The sequence below is a fragment of the Crocodylus siamensis genome, chromosome 4, assembly GCF_052110815.1.
Source record: "Crocodylus siamensis isolate JL-2025a chromosome 4, ASM5211081v1, whole genome shotgun sequence".
NCBI classification, from domain to species: domain Eukaryota; kingdom Metazoa; phylum Chordata; order Crocodylia; family Crocodylidae; genus Crocodylus; species Crocodylus siamensis.
In genome coordinates, this window is record NC_143398.1 from 47187356 (window position 1) to 47207535 (window position 20180).

The 20180-nt window shown below is 45.4% G+C and overlaps 1 protein-coding gene across 1 annotated transcript in view; it reads left to right on the forward strand.

Moving 5' to 3' along the window:
• Positions 1-1998: 1998 nt before the first annotated feature.
• The window catches only part of ASZ1 (ankyrin repeat, SAM and basic leucine zipper domain containing 1), a 69716-nt gene continuing 51534 nt past the window's right edge, over positions 1999-20180 (forward strand). The window contains exons 1-2 of the mRNA XM_090041567.1: positions 1999-2039; positions 16836-17274. Of these exons, the coding sequence (XP_089897693.1) occupies positions 1999-2039; positions 16836-17274 (480 nt within the window). The remainder of the gene's footprint in view (positions 2040-16835; positions 17275-20180) is intronic.

The following is a 20180-nucleotide window of genomic DNA, read 5'->3' on the forward strand; positions in this document are numbered from 1 at the left end:
TATGTCCTAGGAATTAGAGATAGAAAAGACTTTTCAGTTCAGCTAATCTGCCATCTTATTAATAATAAGGTATGTTTTGCTGTCATCTATAGGTAACCATGCCAAGTCTCCAGTGAATTAGATGCATTAAAAAACTATAGAAAATGACAGCTCTGGTCCAAAAATCCATCCAGTCTAGAACAGAAAAAAATTCAAATAAGGCAAATAAGCAGGCCACAGTGACCCAGCAAAAATAGTAACAAAAAAAGGAGAGGGGGTACATGTAAATCAGGATTGGGGTCACAATTTACCACTGCTTACACCCAGACAACATATATTCTGCTACAGGTCACTGTCTCCTTTAGCTAAAATCAACCCAATGTCCCTGTGACCAAGCAGATGCCCCATCTGGACTAGATTAGGAAAGTGAAACAGTACCTGTATCTTGTAACTAGAGAGAGAAAGGAAACAGGCTCAGCAGTTCTGTGGAAAACTGAGAGGTTTATCACTAGACTTTCCTGAATTAAAAAACTAGGATCAGAGAGTGGGAAAGAGCAGTAGAAAGGCCGGCTTGCTGATTTCCCCATCATGTGGAAATTGAGCCAGAAGGTTGGAGAAAGCTAGGGACAGAATTTGCCTGCTGATTCTCTGAAGTTAGAGAGCTGAAGCTAGAAGGCCAGAGCAGGTTGAGCACCAGATTATCAAAGGGGAGTATCCTTTGGCTTGTCTAAATTAGAGTGTGAGAGAGATAGACAGCTCCCAAAGAGATCTGCCTGGGGTACCTTTGCTCGGACAAGCAGGAAAGGTCTCCAGCAAAAAAGACTGAGGTAAGTAGTTGATACAGGCGATTGAGGAAGAGTTTCAGGAGTGGCAAAGGACTGTGGAACTGGCGCATATGCCCCCCAACACTGTGTTAACTGGTATTTTACTAACTGGACTACTCTATTAACTGGAATTTCCAATATTCCCCAATAAAAATCCTCACTTTAGCAACCGGAATCTTTGCTGAGTCTGTCTGGCATATGCATGCACATCAAATATTTGCACTACAAGTATGGCACTGTCTTCCGTATAACTCTCAGATAACCGACACCTCCCTTACTCCACTCCTGCCAGATAACAAAACTTTTACTGTATATATTTATATAGTATTATATTTAGGAGTCCTGAGGACAATATGCATAAAGAGGGATACCGCTTTTTAATTCTAATGCTATGTCTGGTCCAGTTACAGGTCTTTCTTTCTGCTCAACCTTCCATTATATCTGACTTGTAGAAAGATCACAAACTAAATATTGGCAGGAAATCAAGTGTACACACCTGCAATGACATACTTTCTATAAACAGGAGAACTTGGGCTGCTGACTTGTCACAAGTACCATGCCTCACATTCCAGAAGGCAAATACAGAAAACTAATCATCATGCAGTAGGAAAACACTAAAAAAAATATATATAAAATAGGTATGTTCTATTTGTCTGTATAGAGGGCTCTGAATAACTAACTCCAGCAACAAGCCTGGGAACAAAAACATTAGCCAAATAGTACTAAAAACTACTGAAAAAGGAAAAGTCTTCCCTGCAACTTAAGTACCCAGGACAAAATATTATGGTCCCATTTATAACTAACTCAACAGTTACATTCAGCAGAGCTGTATTTACTCCTGCTTGATATATAGAGTAGACTAGCTTAAAGAACCTGAGAATCAGTGCAGTGAAAGACTTCCCCATATGCCATGACTGACATGTTAGATCCCTCACTTCCAGAAACAAGGCTGAGATTAAAAAAAAGTGTTCTTGTGGCAGGTTGACATTTTTTCTGAATCATTCAGCCCAACTGGAGCCAGGATCCACACCCTTCAAAAGCTTGCACAATTTAGAAGTCTTCAGGTATTATTTATCTAGAATAGGCCTTTAGATCCTACTTCCTGCAAATCTTTTAGTAATAAAAAATAAGGGCAGAGATACACAATCAACAAACAATATTACCTAAATAAATAGGCTGTTTCTCAATGTTCGCAATGCAACCAAGTAGCAGTTCATGGTCCTCATCTAAAATCAGGTAACTAGTGGGAATCCTTCCCTTGATTAAAAATGGCCTTGGATCAAGTATTACATGAGATAGAAGTAAACGTAGCAGAAGTCACACACTTCTGATGGCTTGAATTTTCAAGTGTTCCTTCAGTGCACAAATAAGATTATGCTATTTATGTAAAATGCTTTTATCATCACCAAATGGCTTGATCTCTTTTCTCTAACTTGGGCTAATATTCTGTCACATGTTATCATTATTCCCTATAATTAGAAGGTGAGGGGATGGGTTAATAGTAACACCTTATTCCTTTTGAAAATATAGATTATCTCCTCAACAGATTTAAACTACTTCTCAGTTCTTGAATTTACTGGAAAAGCAGATTAGTAATTTAATCTTTTAGCACCACCTGTTGCATATTTCTGGAAACACTATAGCCAAATACTCATAGATTCTAACACCTTCATCTTCTTAAATTTACAGTAATTATTACTGCTGTTTCATGAACCATTTGATTTCAGTTGTTCAAATTATTCAAACAGGACATTAAAACCAGTCTGTGATGTAAAGCTGCCTTTCCTAAAGCTCCTCTACTTCCACAACATAATGAGACCAAGCCTGTCTTCCTTTTTAAGACAGGCTTCACACTAGCAGCTGGATTCTGTATTTCTTCCTCAAGTGTATTGGTTCAGTTTCAGTCCCGAGAAGCTGCTATGCTCAGCACAATCAGACAACTTATTTATTTTTTCATAGATTTCATAGACATTAGGGCTGGAAGGGACCTCGGGAGATCATTGAGTCCAGCCCCCTGCCCAAAGGGCAGGAAGTCAGCTGGGTTCATAGGATCCCAGCAAGATAAGCATCCAATTTACTCCTGAAGGTGTTCAATGTAGGTGCTTGAACCACCTCCGCTGGCAGACTGTTCCAGACCTTGGGGGCTCGGACAGTAAAGAAATTCTTCCTTATGTCCAGCCTGAAACGGTCTTGCAGGAGTTTGTGACCGTTCGACCTCGTCATCCCTTGGGGCGCTCTGGTGAACAGACGTTCCCCCAGATCCTGGTGTTCACCCCGATAAACTTATAGGTGGCCATCAGATCACCCCTGAGCCTGCGCTTTTCCAGGCTAAAGAGTCCCGTGGCTCTCAGCCTGTCATCGTAAGATCTGTTTTCCTGACCTCTGATCATGCGCGTGGCTCTCCTCTGGACTCTCTCAAGCTTCTCCACATCCTTTTTGAATTGTGGAGCCCAAAACTGGACGCAGTACTCCAGCTGCGGCCTCACCAAGGCCGAGTACAAGGGGAGAATGACGTCCCGGGATTTGCTCGAGAATGGATGCACTCCAGCATTTTGGTCGCTTTACTAGCCGCAGCATCGCATTGCAGGCTCATGTTCATCTTGTGGTCAATGATGACCCCCGAGTCTTTTTCTTCTGTAGTGCTAACCAACGTAGCACTGCCGAGCCTATAAGGGTGCTGCAGGTTTTTCCTCCCAAGGTGGAGAACCTTGCATTTATCGGTGTTAAACACCATGAGGTTCTCATCTGCCCATTTGCTGAGCTTGTCCAGGTCAGCCTGGATCACCCGCCTATCTTCTGGCGTGGATGCTTTGCCCCAAAGTTTGGTGTCATCGGCGAACTTGGCCAGTCCACTCCTGACTCCAATGTCCACATCATTAATGAAGATGTTGAACAGTATGCGTCCCAGGACAGAGCCTTGAGGTACCCCACTGGTCACAGGGCACCATGATGAGTGACTGCCATCAATCACAACCCTCTGGGTCCGACCACGAAGCCAATTTCCCAGCCAGCGGATCGTGGTGGAGCCAAGGCCACAACTGGCCAGTTTGGCCAAGAGGTGATCATGGGATACCAGATCAAAAGCTTTTTTGAAGTCAAGATATATGACATCAATCTCTTCTCCCTTGTCCAGGTGATAGGTCACCTGGTCATAGAAGGAAATGAGATTGGTCAAACAAGACCTACCCGCAACAAACCCATGCTGGCTGTCCCTTAGAATGTTAGCCTGGGCCAGTCCCTCAAGGATGGCCTCCTTAATAAACTTTTCTAAGATCTTCCCCAGGATAGAAGTCAGGCTAATGGGCCTGTAGTTAGCCAGATCCACTCTCCTCCCTTTCATTTAGATGTTCAGTTATGGAATTAGGTGTTTAACAACAGGGCCTCAATTAAGATATGGTTCTGTTCCCTGCCCCCTCCCCCCCAATGTTTTAAAGATCATGAAATTAGACATCTGTTTAGTTAGTAAGTGATGTTTTACCTCATATTGCCTCAAATAAAATAAGCCACTTCAGCTTGATCCAATTGCATTCCATGACAGTAAAAACAGAGACTGGAAAGCAATCAATCATAACTAAAACCAATCAGCAACTAGAAAACTAGAAAAAGTGAAGAGTTACAGCAAATACTGTTACCAGAACCCTCCCAGGAGTGGTCCTACTGCAGATGAATTTTGACATTAGAATCTCAGATGTTCAAATCTTTTCTTAATTATAGGCATCTTCAAACCCTGACTATGTGGTTTTCTATCCATGGCTGGCTAGGAGAGCACATTTGCTATAGATTCAAACCTTTGTGACCTTAAAAAATATTATCTATATAGAAAAAGTAGAAAGAATATGTACAGAAAAACAAGCAACATTAAAATGAATTATTTGAAAATGCAGACATATCTTTAACACTATTTTATCCTCAAGGTAATCAAGAATTAAGGCAGAAACAGATGTTTTTCTTCTGTAATGTAAATATTTAGGGGTGAGTGGCTGACTTCAAGCTAGTTTTCTTACTGGAAGCTTCCTAGAAAATGCATGCTGATTCTCTACAAAATTTAGGTTCTTCTTGACAATGCTTTTTGTTTATTAATGCTTTCATGCTGTTTGTTTATTTTTCCCATGTAACAAACATAGTGCTGCTTAGATACTGTAGTTATGAGGTCTGAAGATCATGCATTTAACTGCTTCATTTCTGAAAAATCATCCCACTTTTCTAGCTCAGCTTCTTTGTTCACTGCGTTGCTCTATACCAAATAGAAATGGCAGTCCCTACTTTAAAGAGCCTAGAGTCTATTTAGTTTAAATGTACTTAAACTAGTAATAGTTTGATTTTTCTTTAACCATAAGACCATGGAATCTGGCTTTTAGTTTAAATTCAGAGAGATCATTGGCATATATATGATACATTACTGTATTTACTTGAATCCAAGATGAGTTTTTTCCCCCCTCCCAATCAGTATGGGAGGGAAAATAGCTTTTCCTTGAATTCAAGTACTGACACAGGGCAGGCAGCAGCTCAGCTCTGACTTCAGCTCCAGGCTCAGGGATGAAGCCAGAGCTGAGCTGCTGCCTGCCCCAGGCTGAATGGCTCGTGCAGCAGGAGAGGGGGCAGCCAGTTGGGAGAAGTACAGGGGAGACAACAGGATTGTAGTGGGGAATCTGCAGCTGCCCTCTCATGCCTGTGCCTGCATCCCCTACCCTCTACTGTCCCCTGTAGCTTATCCCCCCAGTTACCAATTGCCTCCTTGACACTCCTTATCACCCAGCCCAGCTGGAGATTACTTTGGCTGGGCTGGGCCTGGGCCACCACCCTGAAGGAATAGAGCTCCAGTAGAAGGTAAGTGGAGGAGGAGGGGGACAAGCAACAGGTGGCTGTGTGGCAGAAAGACACATAACAGGGAGCAGGCAAGAAGTGGGGTAGGCACAGGGGGGAATAAGGGGCAGGGGTTTTGACCCCTCACCTCATTCTGCTGATGCCCCTGTCATAGCAATAGGGGAGGAAGAATTTAAGACCAGTCCCCCAATAATTAGATTCTATACGTGGAAAATTACAACAAATTTACCGTTTTCCATGTACAGAATCTAATTACTGGGGTGGTCATCTTAAACTCCAAGTCATCTTGGATTTCTGTTAATATGGTATTTTATTTTACAGGTGCCCCCCACACATGTAGCTAATCCTGATTTATGCCAACCAGCTATTTTTAAAAAGGACTCCTAATCAGTAGTAAAATAACCTTTGGGTTCCCCTCACCTTGATCTTCCTTCCCTTTCTTCTGCACACATCAAACTGTAGAGATGGCTAATCTAAGTTAATGTTAGTTCTTGTTTGCTATAACAGAATATTTGTTTAGACACAGATGCACAAGACTACTTTTCAGTTCTGAAAGAAAATTATCTTTGTCCCCCCAGGGCCGTCCCTGGGGAGGGGGTGTGTGAATTGGGGCGACTGCCCCGGGACCTGTGCTTTGGGGGGGCCCTGCGGAGCCGGGCATGGCGGAGAGGCTCGGTGACTCTGGGCTGCTGCTGGCTTCATGTCCAGCCACTTGGCACCCCCCGCCGCAGAATCCTCATATCCAGGGATGGGGCCCTGCATAGGCTGATTTGTCCTGGGCCCCACACCCTGCTCATGTCATCTTCCCAAGAAAACACATATTCAAAACAGACCACTTAAAGAGTTCTCCTTCCAAGTATGAAAAAGTCTACTAGAAAATCTCTGGCATGGTAACTGACCTTTCTGTTACATTTGTATTCATAGAAGAACAATGGGAATCATACCATAATTGTATGTTATCAAGATAATGCTGAGTCAGTCAATACCCTCTACTATTATTCCCATGCCTCAGTGTTCTTCCTTTAAAAAAAAATGGGTGGAAATACCACAAGTTAGAATAAGTGTAATAAATTATGATAATTCAATGCGAGTAAAGTGGTTAAATTGTATAATCAAATTGCAGGCATGAAAATTAGCTGTTTTTGTTATCTCTTGTGATAAGCTTTATCAGTACATATATGAAATGACTGACACCTTCTTGCTTTAAGCAGCATGGGATTTGGCCTTGTATTCCTAGAACACAAAGCTTTATGATATAGCCTATATGCCTTCCCACCCAAGTGGGAAGCTGCAGGTCATTTAATGACTTCAATGAAAACAGAATCAAGACCTATCTTAGATAATAAGCAGGAAATGGAAAAAAACTGATCCTGCCAGTCTTATCAAGGCAAGGTCTTATTTTAGAAAATAGGATTTTTTGTCAGAACAAACTGCAGGGATGATAGAGTGTTAGAGAAGATAGTGAAATAAAAAATAACTAGCAAGTATTCCAGAATGAAACCCAAAATGTTCACCGTAGGCTTTGTAAACATACTAGTATATATATATGAAAAAGTACTGAGTAAAAAGTATTTTTCAGAAGTGAATATATTGTGTTTTTCTTTCTAAGCATAAGACACTTAACTATGTAGCTATTCTCTCTTCCTCCCACCTTTTCCTGTGTTTATTTTTTGATGGAGTACTAATACCATCACATCTTCAATTAAAAGCTTTTAGCTTTATTTCACAATCTTTTCAAAATAAGGGGTGAGTGGGCAAAAGAATAGTGCATGGAATTTTAAAAGCCTGATAAACCTCAGCACTTCTTTAAACAGAATGGAAAGAACCTCTGAATTGTGTGCATTGTTAAGCTATTCAAAGGCAGAAGCCTATAATAATCCTCATAGTTTTCATATTTCAGTAAGTTTTAAGTTATACATTTTCAAAAGTGTTTGCTACAAGTTTGTGTCTAACCTTTTTGTTGTGTTTTAATCAGAATAGTAATTTACAAGTTGAAGATAAATTGAAGAATTAATTATATATGCTACTAGTATATTTTACGTTAAACTATTTTCATAATCACCACAGGTTTCTGAAGAAGTATTTAGTATGAGAATAAGTTTGTCTGAAGCATTTCCTCACCAAAATCTCTAACCTTCTGTCGTATAAATAAAAAATGTTTTGTTTTGTATTCCACAAGGCAGTGCTTTAAAGATGAGTCATGGGTGACAGTTTACATTTTAGCACGAGTAAAATGTTAATATATTTAAACTCTTTTTCATATTAATGAATAGAGCAAGACTTAACTTACAAAAAAAATGTACAGTTCTATGGTTTAAGACAGAAAGCTCTTTGCAAATATGTTTATGCAACTGTCAGCACAGTGGTACCCTAATCCTGAATGATACTGAATGATGCTATAAATATAGCTTTTAATAATAACAGCAGCAGCTACTACATACATTGTAATACTATTTTAATAGCATAGAAAAATAATATCAATGGAGACAATATCACATATTGCTGATAGTAGAAAAACAGAATGCTGGGTAGAATGGACCTTTTCATGACAAAGCATGGAACACATGTTGATCCAATTAACATTTTAATATACACTTCAAATGAAATATTATTTTTAATATCATATTGCATCTTATTAGTATTCATTTGAAGAGCTCAAGAAGTTTTACAAACGTTAAATTGGGTAGAAAGAAACAGTGCAGCATTGGGCTATATTTTTGTAGTAATTTAAACCACAGCAAAGTGGATACAGTAAACAATCAGATCAGAATGGTAGCAATTTATAAAGACTACACATAAGGGTTCAGGGTACCAGTAAATTGTGCAAAGGGACCACAGCTCTCATTAAAATAAACTGGCCTATTTGTCACTTGAAGGGCAATTGGCCAAGGCCCATCAAGAGAACTACAAGCCTTCCTCAGTCAGGAAGGCTACTAGAAACACAAAAATGGGTACTGGAAGACTACAAATGAGAAAACAGGAACAGGTATGAAGGTTACTGGTTAATAATGAGGGTTTCAAGCGGGGACACAGAGCAGAGAACATTGGCAAGTGCCCACTGCCCCCTGAATGTGTCCAAAGAGCCTGTCAACATCGCCCAGGGAAGCTCTGCCCAGAGACATGATTGGTCATTGAAATAAACAAGCCTATTTGATTTGCTAAAAGATCACGGGCTTAGGCCCATCACAAAATACCATAAGCCTTCCTTAATAAGGAAGGCCACTGGAGACGCATCAACTAATTCCAGGGGACAAATAAAGAGAAAACAGGAAGGGGAGTGAGGTCATAGCTTAATAACAAGGGATCTGGACGGGGACACTAAGCAGAGAACACCAGCCAGCACCCACTGGCCGTTGAGTGTGTCCAAGGAGCCTACAGACACCACCCAAGGAAGCTCTGGCCAGATACATGAGCTGTCATTGAAATAAACAGAAGTTGAAAGCCCTCAAAGTCCCTGAAAAATCATAGCTTCAGTGTTTCAAATTGGACATGGAATACATGGAGAACACAAACATCAATAAACAAGTATAAAAAAATGGCTTTATGGTTTCAGAATAAGTTACTGCAGAATGATAGACAAATATCATTTTCATTGGGTTTAACTATTTTCTAGCAAGTTTAATGCAAATAATTGCCACACATAAACAATGGTACAAATTTAAAATAAAAACTAATTCAGTGTCACAGACAGAGATATCAGGGTTTTTTTTCCTTTGGCACTAGATTTGAATACTAATCCTACTTATCCAGTGTATTAAAATATATTTTCATTTTATCATTTTGCTTTTCCCTGGCTATGAAATGTACATACATATTAGCAGTTCATACTTTAACAAAAGCCAAGTGGGCCTTTCACATACATTGTTGTTTCTTCTTTCTTGTACCAAAAAAAGTCTAAAAACACGCTAGTGTCCAGAACAATACAGGGTCCTAATTACAAATCAAAAGAACTGTCTCAAGAGAATGAAAAAAAGGGGACAAAATAAATTAAGACCAAAAAAAAAATGTGTGCGGGCATCAGCCCATGAGTCTATCAGTGGAATAAAAGAAAAGGGAGAGCTGGGGGAAGGGAGGAGGTTGATTTGCTAGAGAAGTAGAGACAAAAAGAGTGTGACAGCCTCCATCTAGTACAGCTCATTCTACTGTATTGTAGAAAAGTATTAGTGGTAATCTCTTCTCTTCCTGCTCTTAGGCAATTGCCTGTGATATCTTCACTGTTCCAGGGGTTAAGCCCCATCCCTCAAGCTAGTGAAGAGATCTATCTTTCTGTAATGAATCAAATTGAAAATTATATGGCTATGGTAATAACAGCAGTTTTCTTTTCTGCCTCCCAATCATTCTTTCCCAATCTGGTGTAAGGGGCCCAGAAGGCCCCTAGTGAGACTGCACCTCAGATGTTCCTGTGACCCAAAATAAGGCACTTCCTATACGGGCACAGGCCTGTAGAGCAGTGATTCTCAACCATTTTAGAGTTGAGGAACATCTTGTTATCAAAAATGCTTTTAGTTTTCACTAATTTTTTTGGAGTATGGAAAAATAGAGCACTGTCTTTTTCGTTGTTGTAAAGAACTCAAAAATACCATAACAGGTCAAAATGTTTTTAACGCTATTGATTCTTATTTGAAATCTCCAGGTTTATCTCGTGAATCATGTTTGCACACATAACACAATCTACGTGCTAACACTGCATGGCATCCCACAACATTCTTGAAAGGATCTCAAGGCATCCTGGTTGAAAATCACTGCTTTAGGGCAATGCTCTGTACATCATGACCTCTCACCCACTCCCAACACTCTATTAAGATTATAAATTCTTCTGAGTGAGGTATTTTCGGCAACTCTGTTTGTACAGTGGACAGCACAATGGATTCCCATTCTTCACTGGCCACAGTATACTTAATAATAACAAATAATAACTTGGTGAATGAGCAGTTATTCAATATTTGATTTTTATCCCATGAAATGTGTCACACAAACTTTGTTTAGTGCATACAATTCAAGTTCCTTCTGTGCATTTCAAAATGTTCTTACCAGAGTGTGAGTAGAGCTGGTCAAGATTTTTTCATTGGAACAATTTTCTGTGGGAAAATTTTAATTTTGCTGAAATTATACCCATATAATTTAAATGAATCAGTAACAATAGTAGGTCATGTATGAGGGACAAGTTCTAGGCGGTAATAAAAAGCATCTGGTCCAAATCATTGCATGAATTTCTCCTACAACTGAGTCTTAAAATACTATATTTACCCAAATCCAAGAATACTTCAAAGTTAAGATGACCACCCCTCATAATTAGATTCTATGCTTGTACAATTATTTATTTAATTTTCCAGATCTAGAATCTAGTTATAGGAGGGTCATTTTAAAGTGAAAGCCAGAGCTGCGACTGAGGGTAGGAGGCAGCAGGAGGTAGCTGCAGTTCTATCCCTGTGCCTGGGGGGTCAGGGCTGGAGCCAGAGCTACAGCAGCCGCCTGTCCCCACCCTCCCACCTTGCACCTAATTCCAAGACAAAAGGCTTTTTCCCCCATGTTGAATGGGGGGAGAAACCTCATCTTGGCTGTGAGCAAATACAGTAGATGGTAGAAATTTGTTTTGGCAGGATTTTTTTTTTGCAGAAACAGCAAAAGCTGCAACTTTTGACCCTCAAAATGCCTTTTCAAATATATGGTCCAAACCTAGAGGGTGTCCAGCTTTTAAAATTTCACACGCCGTTCTTTTTTATGGACAGTCATGGATTTCTCTTTAAACCCAATCCTAAAAATAGCTCATCCTCCCTGGTCTTCTTTTATTTTGTTTTTTTGACAGTTTCGGCACAAAAAAAATCAGCTATATGCAAACAATCAGCTTGGAAGATTTCTAAATCCCTATTGTTTTGGCTGAAAAGTTACGAGCTAAAAATAGGGTCTAATAATGGAAGGTGTCATGGGACCTTAACTGTTGGTGTCACTGCTTGTCCTGCCTATAATAAAGTAATGTGCACAGTTGCATCATTTATGATTTGTACCCTCTGTCACAGGCTGGCTAGGCACTGTGAGCATATCAGCTGTTAGGCTGCTGGGTTCGGGATCGAGGAAGCAAGTCGGGAGTGAAGTAAAGGCAAATTTATTTATAGCTTAGCATACAACAGTTAACAGAAAGGTTAACATGACAAACAGATAGTACAGTAATAAAGAGCTAATAGTGAATAATAACAACACATAGACAGAATGCCAAAGAGTTCTCACATGTGGTTGGCAACTTATCGGCAGTCCCTCTATGCCAAGTGCACACCAAGTTGTTCCAGCAAAGTCAGGTGTCCCTGATCAATGCTGTCCGAGGGGTCACCAAGAAGGTCCCTTGGTCAGGATCTGGTCCTCGCTCACACTGGGAGATTGGGGTCCAGGCTTGGTACAGCAATGGTCCTTCTGTCCCATCCTTCAAACTGGTCACTTGACATGCGTGTTCCTTTATGCCTTATCTTATGCTAATCTTTTGGCTTTAGAGCCACTGACAATCTTGCCCTATAGTTGTTACCCTATGGGATTAAAAGGTGTTAGAAATTATCCTGAAAGGTTACTGCCCGAAACTTGGGTTTACCCAATAAGTAAATTACACCACATTAGTTTGAGGTTTGAAATTAGCATTACCTGCCCAAGCTCAACCCCTTGGTTTCTTATTGCTTGGATTCCTAGGAATGTGCTAATTATATTAGGTGATCAGATCTTGTTATGGCTGACTTTTAAAAAACCTGTTAGATCAGCTAATCTTGTAGTTTGGCTTATTTTTCGGGCCTAGTCAGTCTCATGATCAGTGCAAACAGTTAGATTCAGCACTTTGGTTAAATTGTGACAGACAAATTCCACATGGAACTTGCAAACTTGCAAGTTTTACATTAGCTAATCTTAACTGCTAAACAATTGCCTGGATGTCTCCAAAAGCATATATTTATTGCTCATTGCACCCATCGGGCTTCGATCATCTGGTCACGTGCTGTGCAGCTTTGGATGTATAGGGCTGTCCGCCAATCCGTCCCTGTGGTCTTGCTGAGCGGATGTCCCTCCCCTGGGTAATCTCCGCCCCAATCTCGCCTGCCACGACTTTGTATCTTACTCCAGTGGTGGGGTCCAACTACTGGGGTTCTCGAGCATCTGGGACCTCTGAGTGGCGACCTTCCATGAGGCTCCACCTCCCCTATACCTCGCCCTGATACCCAGCCTCGACCAGTTGCTGATGTCTTGCGGCCAGGCCTCCAACTGTTGGTGCCCCGTGTTCTCCTGTAGAGACGTACTATGGGCCCCCTGGACCCAATCTGTAATCTACCCACAGGGTCTCGCAACCGTCTAGCTTCCCTTGGGACCACACCCCCTTTTGATAGAGCCAATACTGGGGCTCTCTATGCTATACCTCACAACCCCTCCAAAAGTGAGAAACAGAAAGAGACAACAAAAAAACCCCAATATCAATTCCAGAGGGGCTCATGGGCAATATAGGATGGGCCCAACTGGCCTCTTAATCCCTGACCTCCCAGCCCACTCTACACCAATAGGCCCAGGCCCCTAAAGCTCCTAACTGGCCCTGCCCTGGGTACGCACTAGCTTACCAGCTCCCCTCCATTGTTCACCCAGCCTGTGGGTTTGCCAGACCCTCAGTGGTCCCTCTAGTCATGTCTTCCCATGTCCCCTGCAGGGTGGCTCTACACAGCTGGAGCCCATCTTCCGTAGCCCCTCCCACCGTTTAGGCTCTTCGCTCCCCACCTGGGATCTCTCCTTGAGCCTTCCTGAGCCTGCGCCAGTCCCACCTGGAGAGACGTCTCTAGCTCTGCCGATCTCCCCGGCTCCTTGGGAGTAACTTCCGTCATCTCTCTCCTCCTGCTCCCTTTGATTTTCCCACCCGAATCCTCTGTCCCAGTGCGGTGCGTCCTCCTCTCCTCTCTCCGTGCTGTTGCTGGCATCTTCCCTGTGATGGACTTCAAAGCACTCTTCAGCCCAGTGAGAGGCAGTCCTACCTCCTCTTACTCCCAGTAGGGGTTCCAGGGATGCATTCCCTGCTGGCAACCTTCCTGGTCTCTACCCCCGCTCTCTCTCGTGGCTCTGTTTATATCCCCCCTCCGGCTCCTGCCGCTCCTATCCTCAGCTGGCTGCAGCTTTAAAAAAAACCGCGGCTAACAAGCCACGCAGGTCCCGCCGCCATTTCTGGCTTCACCACAGCTCCTGTTACAAGTAAGAGATTTTCTGTTTTCTTTTCTCTTCTCTTGCCTTCCACGGCATGTTCCGGACCCCAGGGTTCCTCCCGGCCCCTCGGGGTCTGTCCCTTGATTCCTCCCTGTGACACTCATGATAGTAACCCCCCTGGTTCTGGCTATCACAATTCTCCCTGCCAGATCAACAAGTTGATTTTTACAATTCACCACCAATAAAAATGACCATTGCTTTTGATCTTTATCTGGACCCAGCACATGACAGGTGCAGCCACATTTTATGCCTCAACAAGATACATTTGGTTTGTGGGCTGAGGGTGACACACCCTCTCACTACATAGAAGGCCCCTTTTTCAGTCCTTTCAAATAACCAGTGATACTGGTTTTCTCCAATAAAAAAAATCACAAATTCTCTGACAAAAAAAAAAAATCACAAATTCTCTGATAAAACCTCCAAAATATGTTATTAAAATTAAAAGCCCCCTGCAGCACCCCCGTAGCCCTGCTGGTGCCCCTCACTTCCCCCAAAGACACCTCAGCCCTGCTGATGCCCCTCACTTGTCCCCAGTGCCTCCCGCAGTCCTGCTGGTGCCCCTCACTGCCCTCACAACAGCCCCCTGCCCTAGTCATGCAGCTTCCCCCACCTACACCCCTATCCCCCAGCCCAGCCGGAGGGGGTCCCCAGCTGCCAGGGCTATGAGGCCAGGGACCCAAGTCTGCAGCTCCCTGCCCTAACAGCAGGCAGCTGCAGCAGAAGCAGCATGGAGCTGCCTCCAGCCATGACCTGCAAGCCCCAGCCCTGCCAGAGGGGCCCCCAGTCCCTTGTAAGCCCCACTTACCTCAGGCTCCACTAGGAGCAAAGAGTGAAGCTGAGCTGAGCTGAGCTGAGCAGAGCTGTGGCTGACTGAAAGCCTCAGGCCCCATCCTTCCCCCTCCCGTTTCAGGCAGGGCTGGGGGTTTCCCGCCCCGTTTGCAAACAGCTTTTGCAGGCTGGAGCTCAACCAACCTGCAGAGCTGTTTGCAAAAGTAGGGAATCCGCAGGTTTTTCTGCCAGGAGAAATCCAAGTTTTCTCTGATAAAAATGGGAAATATGTTGTTTTCTGTTTTTCTGTGGGAAATGGAAAACCTGGATCCCTGCAGGTAACTCACACTGACATGAAATAGTGACTTTCTGGCTGCATCTGAACATGCTATTAATGCTATAAAGGCTTACTGCACAGTATTTTACTGTACAGTAAGCCTTCCCTGGGAGCACATGTACATGTCTTCACTATTGGGAGCAAATCTCCACCCAGTGGGAGCAACTGGGTACAAGGCTGCTGCTACCTTACTCTGTCCCCCTGCAGCAGCCAAGGGGAGCTCCAGGCTCTCTCAGGGTACAAGCCTGAGGGCTGCAAGGGAGCATGGTGGCTGGCAATGGTGATGCATAGCAGGTGCATGCAGGTGCACAAGCACCCCCAGAGATTGGCTGTGCACCCCCTGGAAGTACCAGCTGCAAAACCAGAAGTGCCAGTCTCCCCTACCCCCCATCAGTGATTTGGTGCTCCCTCAGACTTGGTGGCACGTCCCAATATGCACGGGGCCAGGAGAGCTCTGCCAGCTGCAGTGACAGCTGTCTCCTGGGCCATGCACAGCAGGAGGGGTCCTGATGTGTCCAGGGCTAGGAGACAGCTACCACTGCAGAGGTCTCTCAGCCCTGTGCCCTGTGGGGCTTCCCTGTGCAGCTGGGGGCTGGGCTGCCTTTCCCCTCTCCCCCTCCACCTGGGGAAATCCCCTCTGCAGCCTGTGGAGAGCTGGGAGCTGAGCAGCTATCAGGACACCTCCTGGTGTTGGAGCTGACCAGGAGTAAATTTGGTTATCTACACATGTGCTACTGCACAATATCTACTGCACAGTTAAGTTACTACCTGTATGTGTTGGTAGTAGCTAACTGCACAATAGACTAATTTACTGTGTACTAAAACTATGAATGTGTAGACAGTGACACTTTACTGTGCAGTAGATACACCCTTTGTGTGGGAAGCCTAGGGAGTACAGTTCTTAACTTGTTTTGTATATATAGTTTAACCTAATGAAGGTTAAAGGAAATACTGACATATTAGTCTTCTATATAATAACAGATCAAAATTTAGCACAGTTTGCTGTGCCAGCTACCTTGCTCAGCTCTACCAGTGTTGCACAGTTCCTGGCCTAAAGGTGACCTCACTACTGGACCTCTCCTAAACTACACATTCTCATTGTTAAAGGTATGCAATGGAGGTCTAAGGAAAAAAAAGCCAACCTAATTCTCCTACATTTTAAATCAGGACTTGCAATCAGGTGCCTTGAAAGGAAGGCCAGTGCATGAACCCATGGTCCTACCAAAGCACCCCTAAGCAAAGTAATTTAGTATCTCTTTAGCTATGGTACATCCCTTTAAACTTAAACATAAAAAAGTCTTTACACTGGCTACTGCTTTTTAAATCATGCTAATATCACGGTCACCTTGTCATCTCCCCCTTGATGTCTTATGAGGCCTCAAGCCTGGATCGAGGTCTCTAAGAAAGTCTTGTAGCTGAACTTCATGGTGAAAATGTAATAAACAGTATATTGAATGCATGTCAGAGGCACCTAGAACAAAGTGCAAGTACATAATCAAAGAAAAGCAAATAACATACACTCAGGATGTTTGATCACTCTCCACCTCCCAAAAATACAACAATAATAATGGGACTATTAATAATTGTGTGTGAAAGCTTAGCTGGGGTGGGAATGCAAATAACCATCCTAGCACTAACGCTGGTGACTTAGCAGCATTCAGCTCTGTACAACCTGTGCATGGCTTGGACATGGCCCAGCAAAGAAAGGAGCTGTACTTGACCCTGGTGCCGAGGAAAAAAGATTCCTTATCAAGCCAGAACATCTTCCTGCCACCAAGTCCCAATCCTGAGAGCAGGGGCATGTGCAGGGCCGGATTAACCCTTTAGTGGGCCCTAGGCAAGCAAACTGAGGGGCCCGTATTTTTTCCACTCAATAATTATATGTAAAATAGCTGGGATTTTGGTTGTAACAACCCTCTACCTTGCTCGCTTGGGCACCGATTGACGACATGCACAGAGCAGGGGACCGATGAGCTCTTGCGCAGTGTCGCGGGGGCGCAGTCACCACGTAACCCCCGAAGCGCGGACGCCAGACCTGAACCTGCAGCCGAGCCCCTCACCCGCGCCAGGCCTGACCCGCTATCCGGGGCGGGGCTTCGCCGCGCCCAGCCACGTAACCCGCCCCTTGTACGTCACCCACCTGCGAGCCACGTGATCCGCCTTCGCGGGCCCACGCGCACTAGCGCTAGTGTGAAGCGCTGGGCGTGCCTGCGTAGTGCTGCTGGGGCTATGGCGCGCGTGTTGCGCTCGCTGGCGGCGCCGGGCGGTTGTAGCGACAGTGACAGCGATGAGGACTGCTGGTTCCTCGGGCTCAGCCACGGCGTGCCTCAGGTGGGGTCGGGCCGGGCCCCGCTGGCGGCCGCGTCGTGCTCTGGTGCTGCTGCGCGGGGCAGTGGCGGGCCCCGGTGGGGAGGGGGTGGGCGGAGGGAAGCGGCTGTCAAGCAGCCGGGCCTCGGTGACCCTGGGGCTGCGGGAGGAGCCGCCAGCAGCTGCCTCCTGGGGGGGCTCGCGCAGGAAGAGGGCACCTGTGGTTGTGGAGCCTGGCAGCTGGAGGCGCCGGCTATGTGCCACAGCTGCCCGGGCCTTATGTCAAGGGTGCGCATGATGCAGCCCTTGGCCCCACACAGCTCTGGAGACGGCCTGGGTAGTGGCCCGTGTAGACACGTTTGCTGCACTCAGCGGCACTGGCTGCTTCCAGCTGCTGCTGGACCCGGCTCGGCATTGCTGCATGGGGAGCCCAGTTCTGTCAGCCCCCGTGCGCCATCAGGGACACTGGACAGAGTGGGCTGGTGAGGTTTTCATGGAGACAGGCTTGGCCCCCAGGTTGGCAGGACACGCTTGACCGTAGCAGGGTGCGGGGTAGATCAGCTGGTGTGGGGCCAGGGGTCAGCGGCTGGGTATGAAGCTGGCCTGGCTCCACGGGCCCCCCAAAGCACAGGGCTCCCTGGGGCAGCCGTTCTGATTCCTCCCCCTAGGGACAGCCCTGCTGGGTGGATGGGGTGGGGTTGCAGGCAGGAGGGGAATGAGGTCTGGGACTAGAATGGCTGGGGGCAGGGGGTGGGCACCAGGGTCGGGGCCAGGGTCGCAGGGCAGAACCGTGATCGGTTGTCTGGACATCCCTGCAATGGGGGCTGCTTTTGCAGGCAGGAGTGTGCCAGGAGCAAATCACGGCTCTGCCCTGAGCCCTAGCCCCACATGTCCCCATCCCACAATCCCCGCCCTAGCCCTGCCTGCACATCCTGCTCCCAGAGGCTGCTCCTCACCTGCCTCTGGTCCCATCCTGACTCTCCTGACTGAGCGCACCCTGCCCGTGAGAGTCCAGTCTCCATGGAGACCCTGGGGCTGGGGTAACAGGGTAGTGCAGCACAGGACTGGGACCTGGGGCAGAGCTACTTAGGGAGTTTTGGTGAGCTGTTGTGGACCATGGGCAGGGGTGACTTGGCATGGCAAGGAGGTGGAAAAAAAACCTTGGTCAGACTCAGTTCGCTCTTCCTTTCAGCATCCAATTTCTGCCGCCATGTGATGCTGACTTATATGTTACTTTTAAGGGATTACACCCACCAGAGGCCCCTGAGAGAGTGACAATTCATTTTTTGAGAGAAAAGAAAAACAAAACATGGGTGAGAGTGATGGTCAAAGGTTCAGAATGAGTGTCTGTGGGTGCGTCTACACATGCGCTTTACTGCAGTTGGCTAATTAGCTCTGCTGTAAAGTGTCACCACTGTCTACATGTGCGCAAGTATTAGGGTGCAGTAAAATTCATTAATTCCGTAGGATAGTACTAGCAGGGGTGGTGCTATCCTAAGGCAGAGTAATTATATGTGCTGAAATGCATGTGTAGACAGAGAGGCATGGGGTGGCTGAGGCACAAGGGTGCTAAAGTGCAGGGGCTGCTAGCTGCCTAGCCCCACACTTTACCGCCTTCTTGCTTTGCTGCCCAACATTGCCACCCAGAGTCTGGGGCTGACTCCCTGGGCCCTCTGCCAGCCTGTGGCTGTTCCGCCTCCACTCAAACTACTGTGGATGGGGGCGCACATGCAGAAGCTGTGCCCAGGAGCAACTGACTCTGGCACAAACTGCATTGGAGTTTATTGCATTGCTTTAATAGCACATGTAGATGCACCCACTGTGACAGGCCTCTCGATCTGCCATTCTAGAACATGGGCCAAAGCTCACCAAGTAGAGGTAAGTCCCCCTTTGTAACGGGGGCACTAAAAACACATCACTTATTGCTTGAGACAGCTCAAAGCCAAAATGGGTGGGACCTGAAGGTCATAGGTTCAAAATGAGTACACCAAGGAGGAACATCGAGCAGAGCACGCTGGACAATGCCCACTGGCCCTTGAATGTCTACATGATAGGCCTGTTTGCCACCTTGAGGAATGTGGGTCCATGCCTACTAAGTAAGCTGTTGGCCTCCCTCAGATGGGGAGGCTACAGAAAAGGTGAAAATTGATTACTGGGGACAAGTAAAAAAAAAAATAGGGATGGAGTGCTGGTCAAAAGTTCGTAGCAAGAGTGCCAAGGGGAGACACTGAGCAGAGCACACTGGCCAGCACTCACTGGTCCTCGAATGCCGGTGTGACAGGACTTATAACATATCAGGGCAGAAGATGAGCCCAGGTGCCCACCAAGGAAATTATAAGCCCCCTTGAATATTCAGGGCCACTGATAATGTGCTATAGATTACTTGGGATGAACAATAATGAAAACAGGGATAGGTGTGGAGGTCAAAGGTTCATAACAAGCGCCAAGAGGGGGGACACCAAGCAGAACACTGGACAGTGACTACTGGTCCTCAAATGCCTGTGACAGGACTTTTAACACGTCAGAGGATTTCATGGGCCCAGGCACACCAAGGAAGCTATAAGCCACCATTAGTACTGGGGGCTACATGTTGCAAATTAATTGGGACAAATAATAATGAAAACAGGGATAGGAGTGGAGGTCAGAGGTTCATAACGAGTGCCAAGGAGGGACACTGAGCACAACACCCACTGGCCCTCCAATGCCTGTGTGATAGGCTACTGGGCAACATGGACCTATGGTGTGACCCTGGTAGTTCTTACGTAATGGTCTGAAACGTTCCAGCCAGGAAGGGAGCAGGTGTCCCCTGACTGAAATATTTCCTTTATGAAACATTTCCAAGTGTGTTCCACTTGGAGAAGTTTCAATAGTTACTTGTGCCCATACCCCTCATCCATGGCTAGAGAAGTACCAGTAAATTCTTCTGAGAG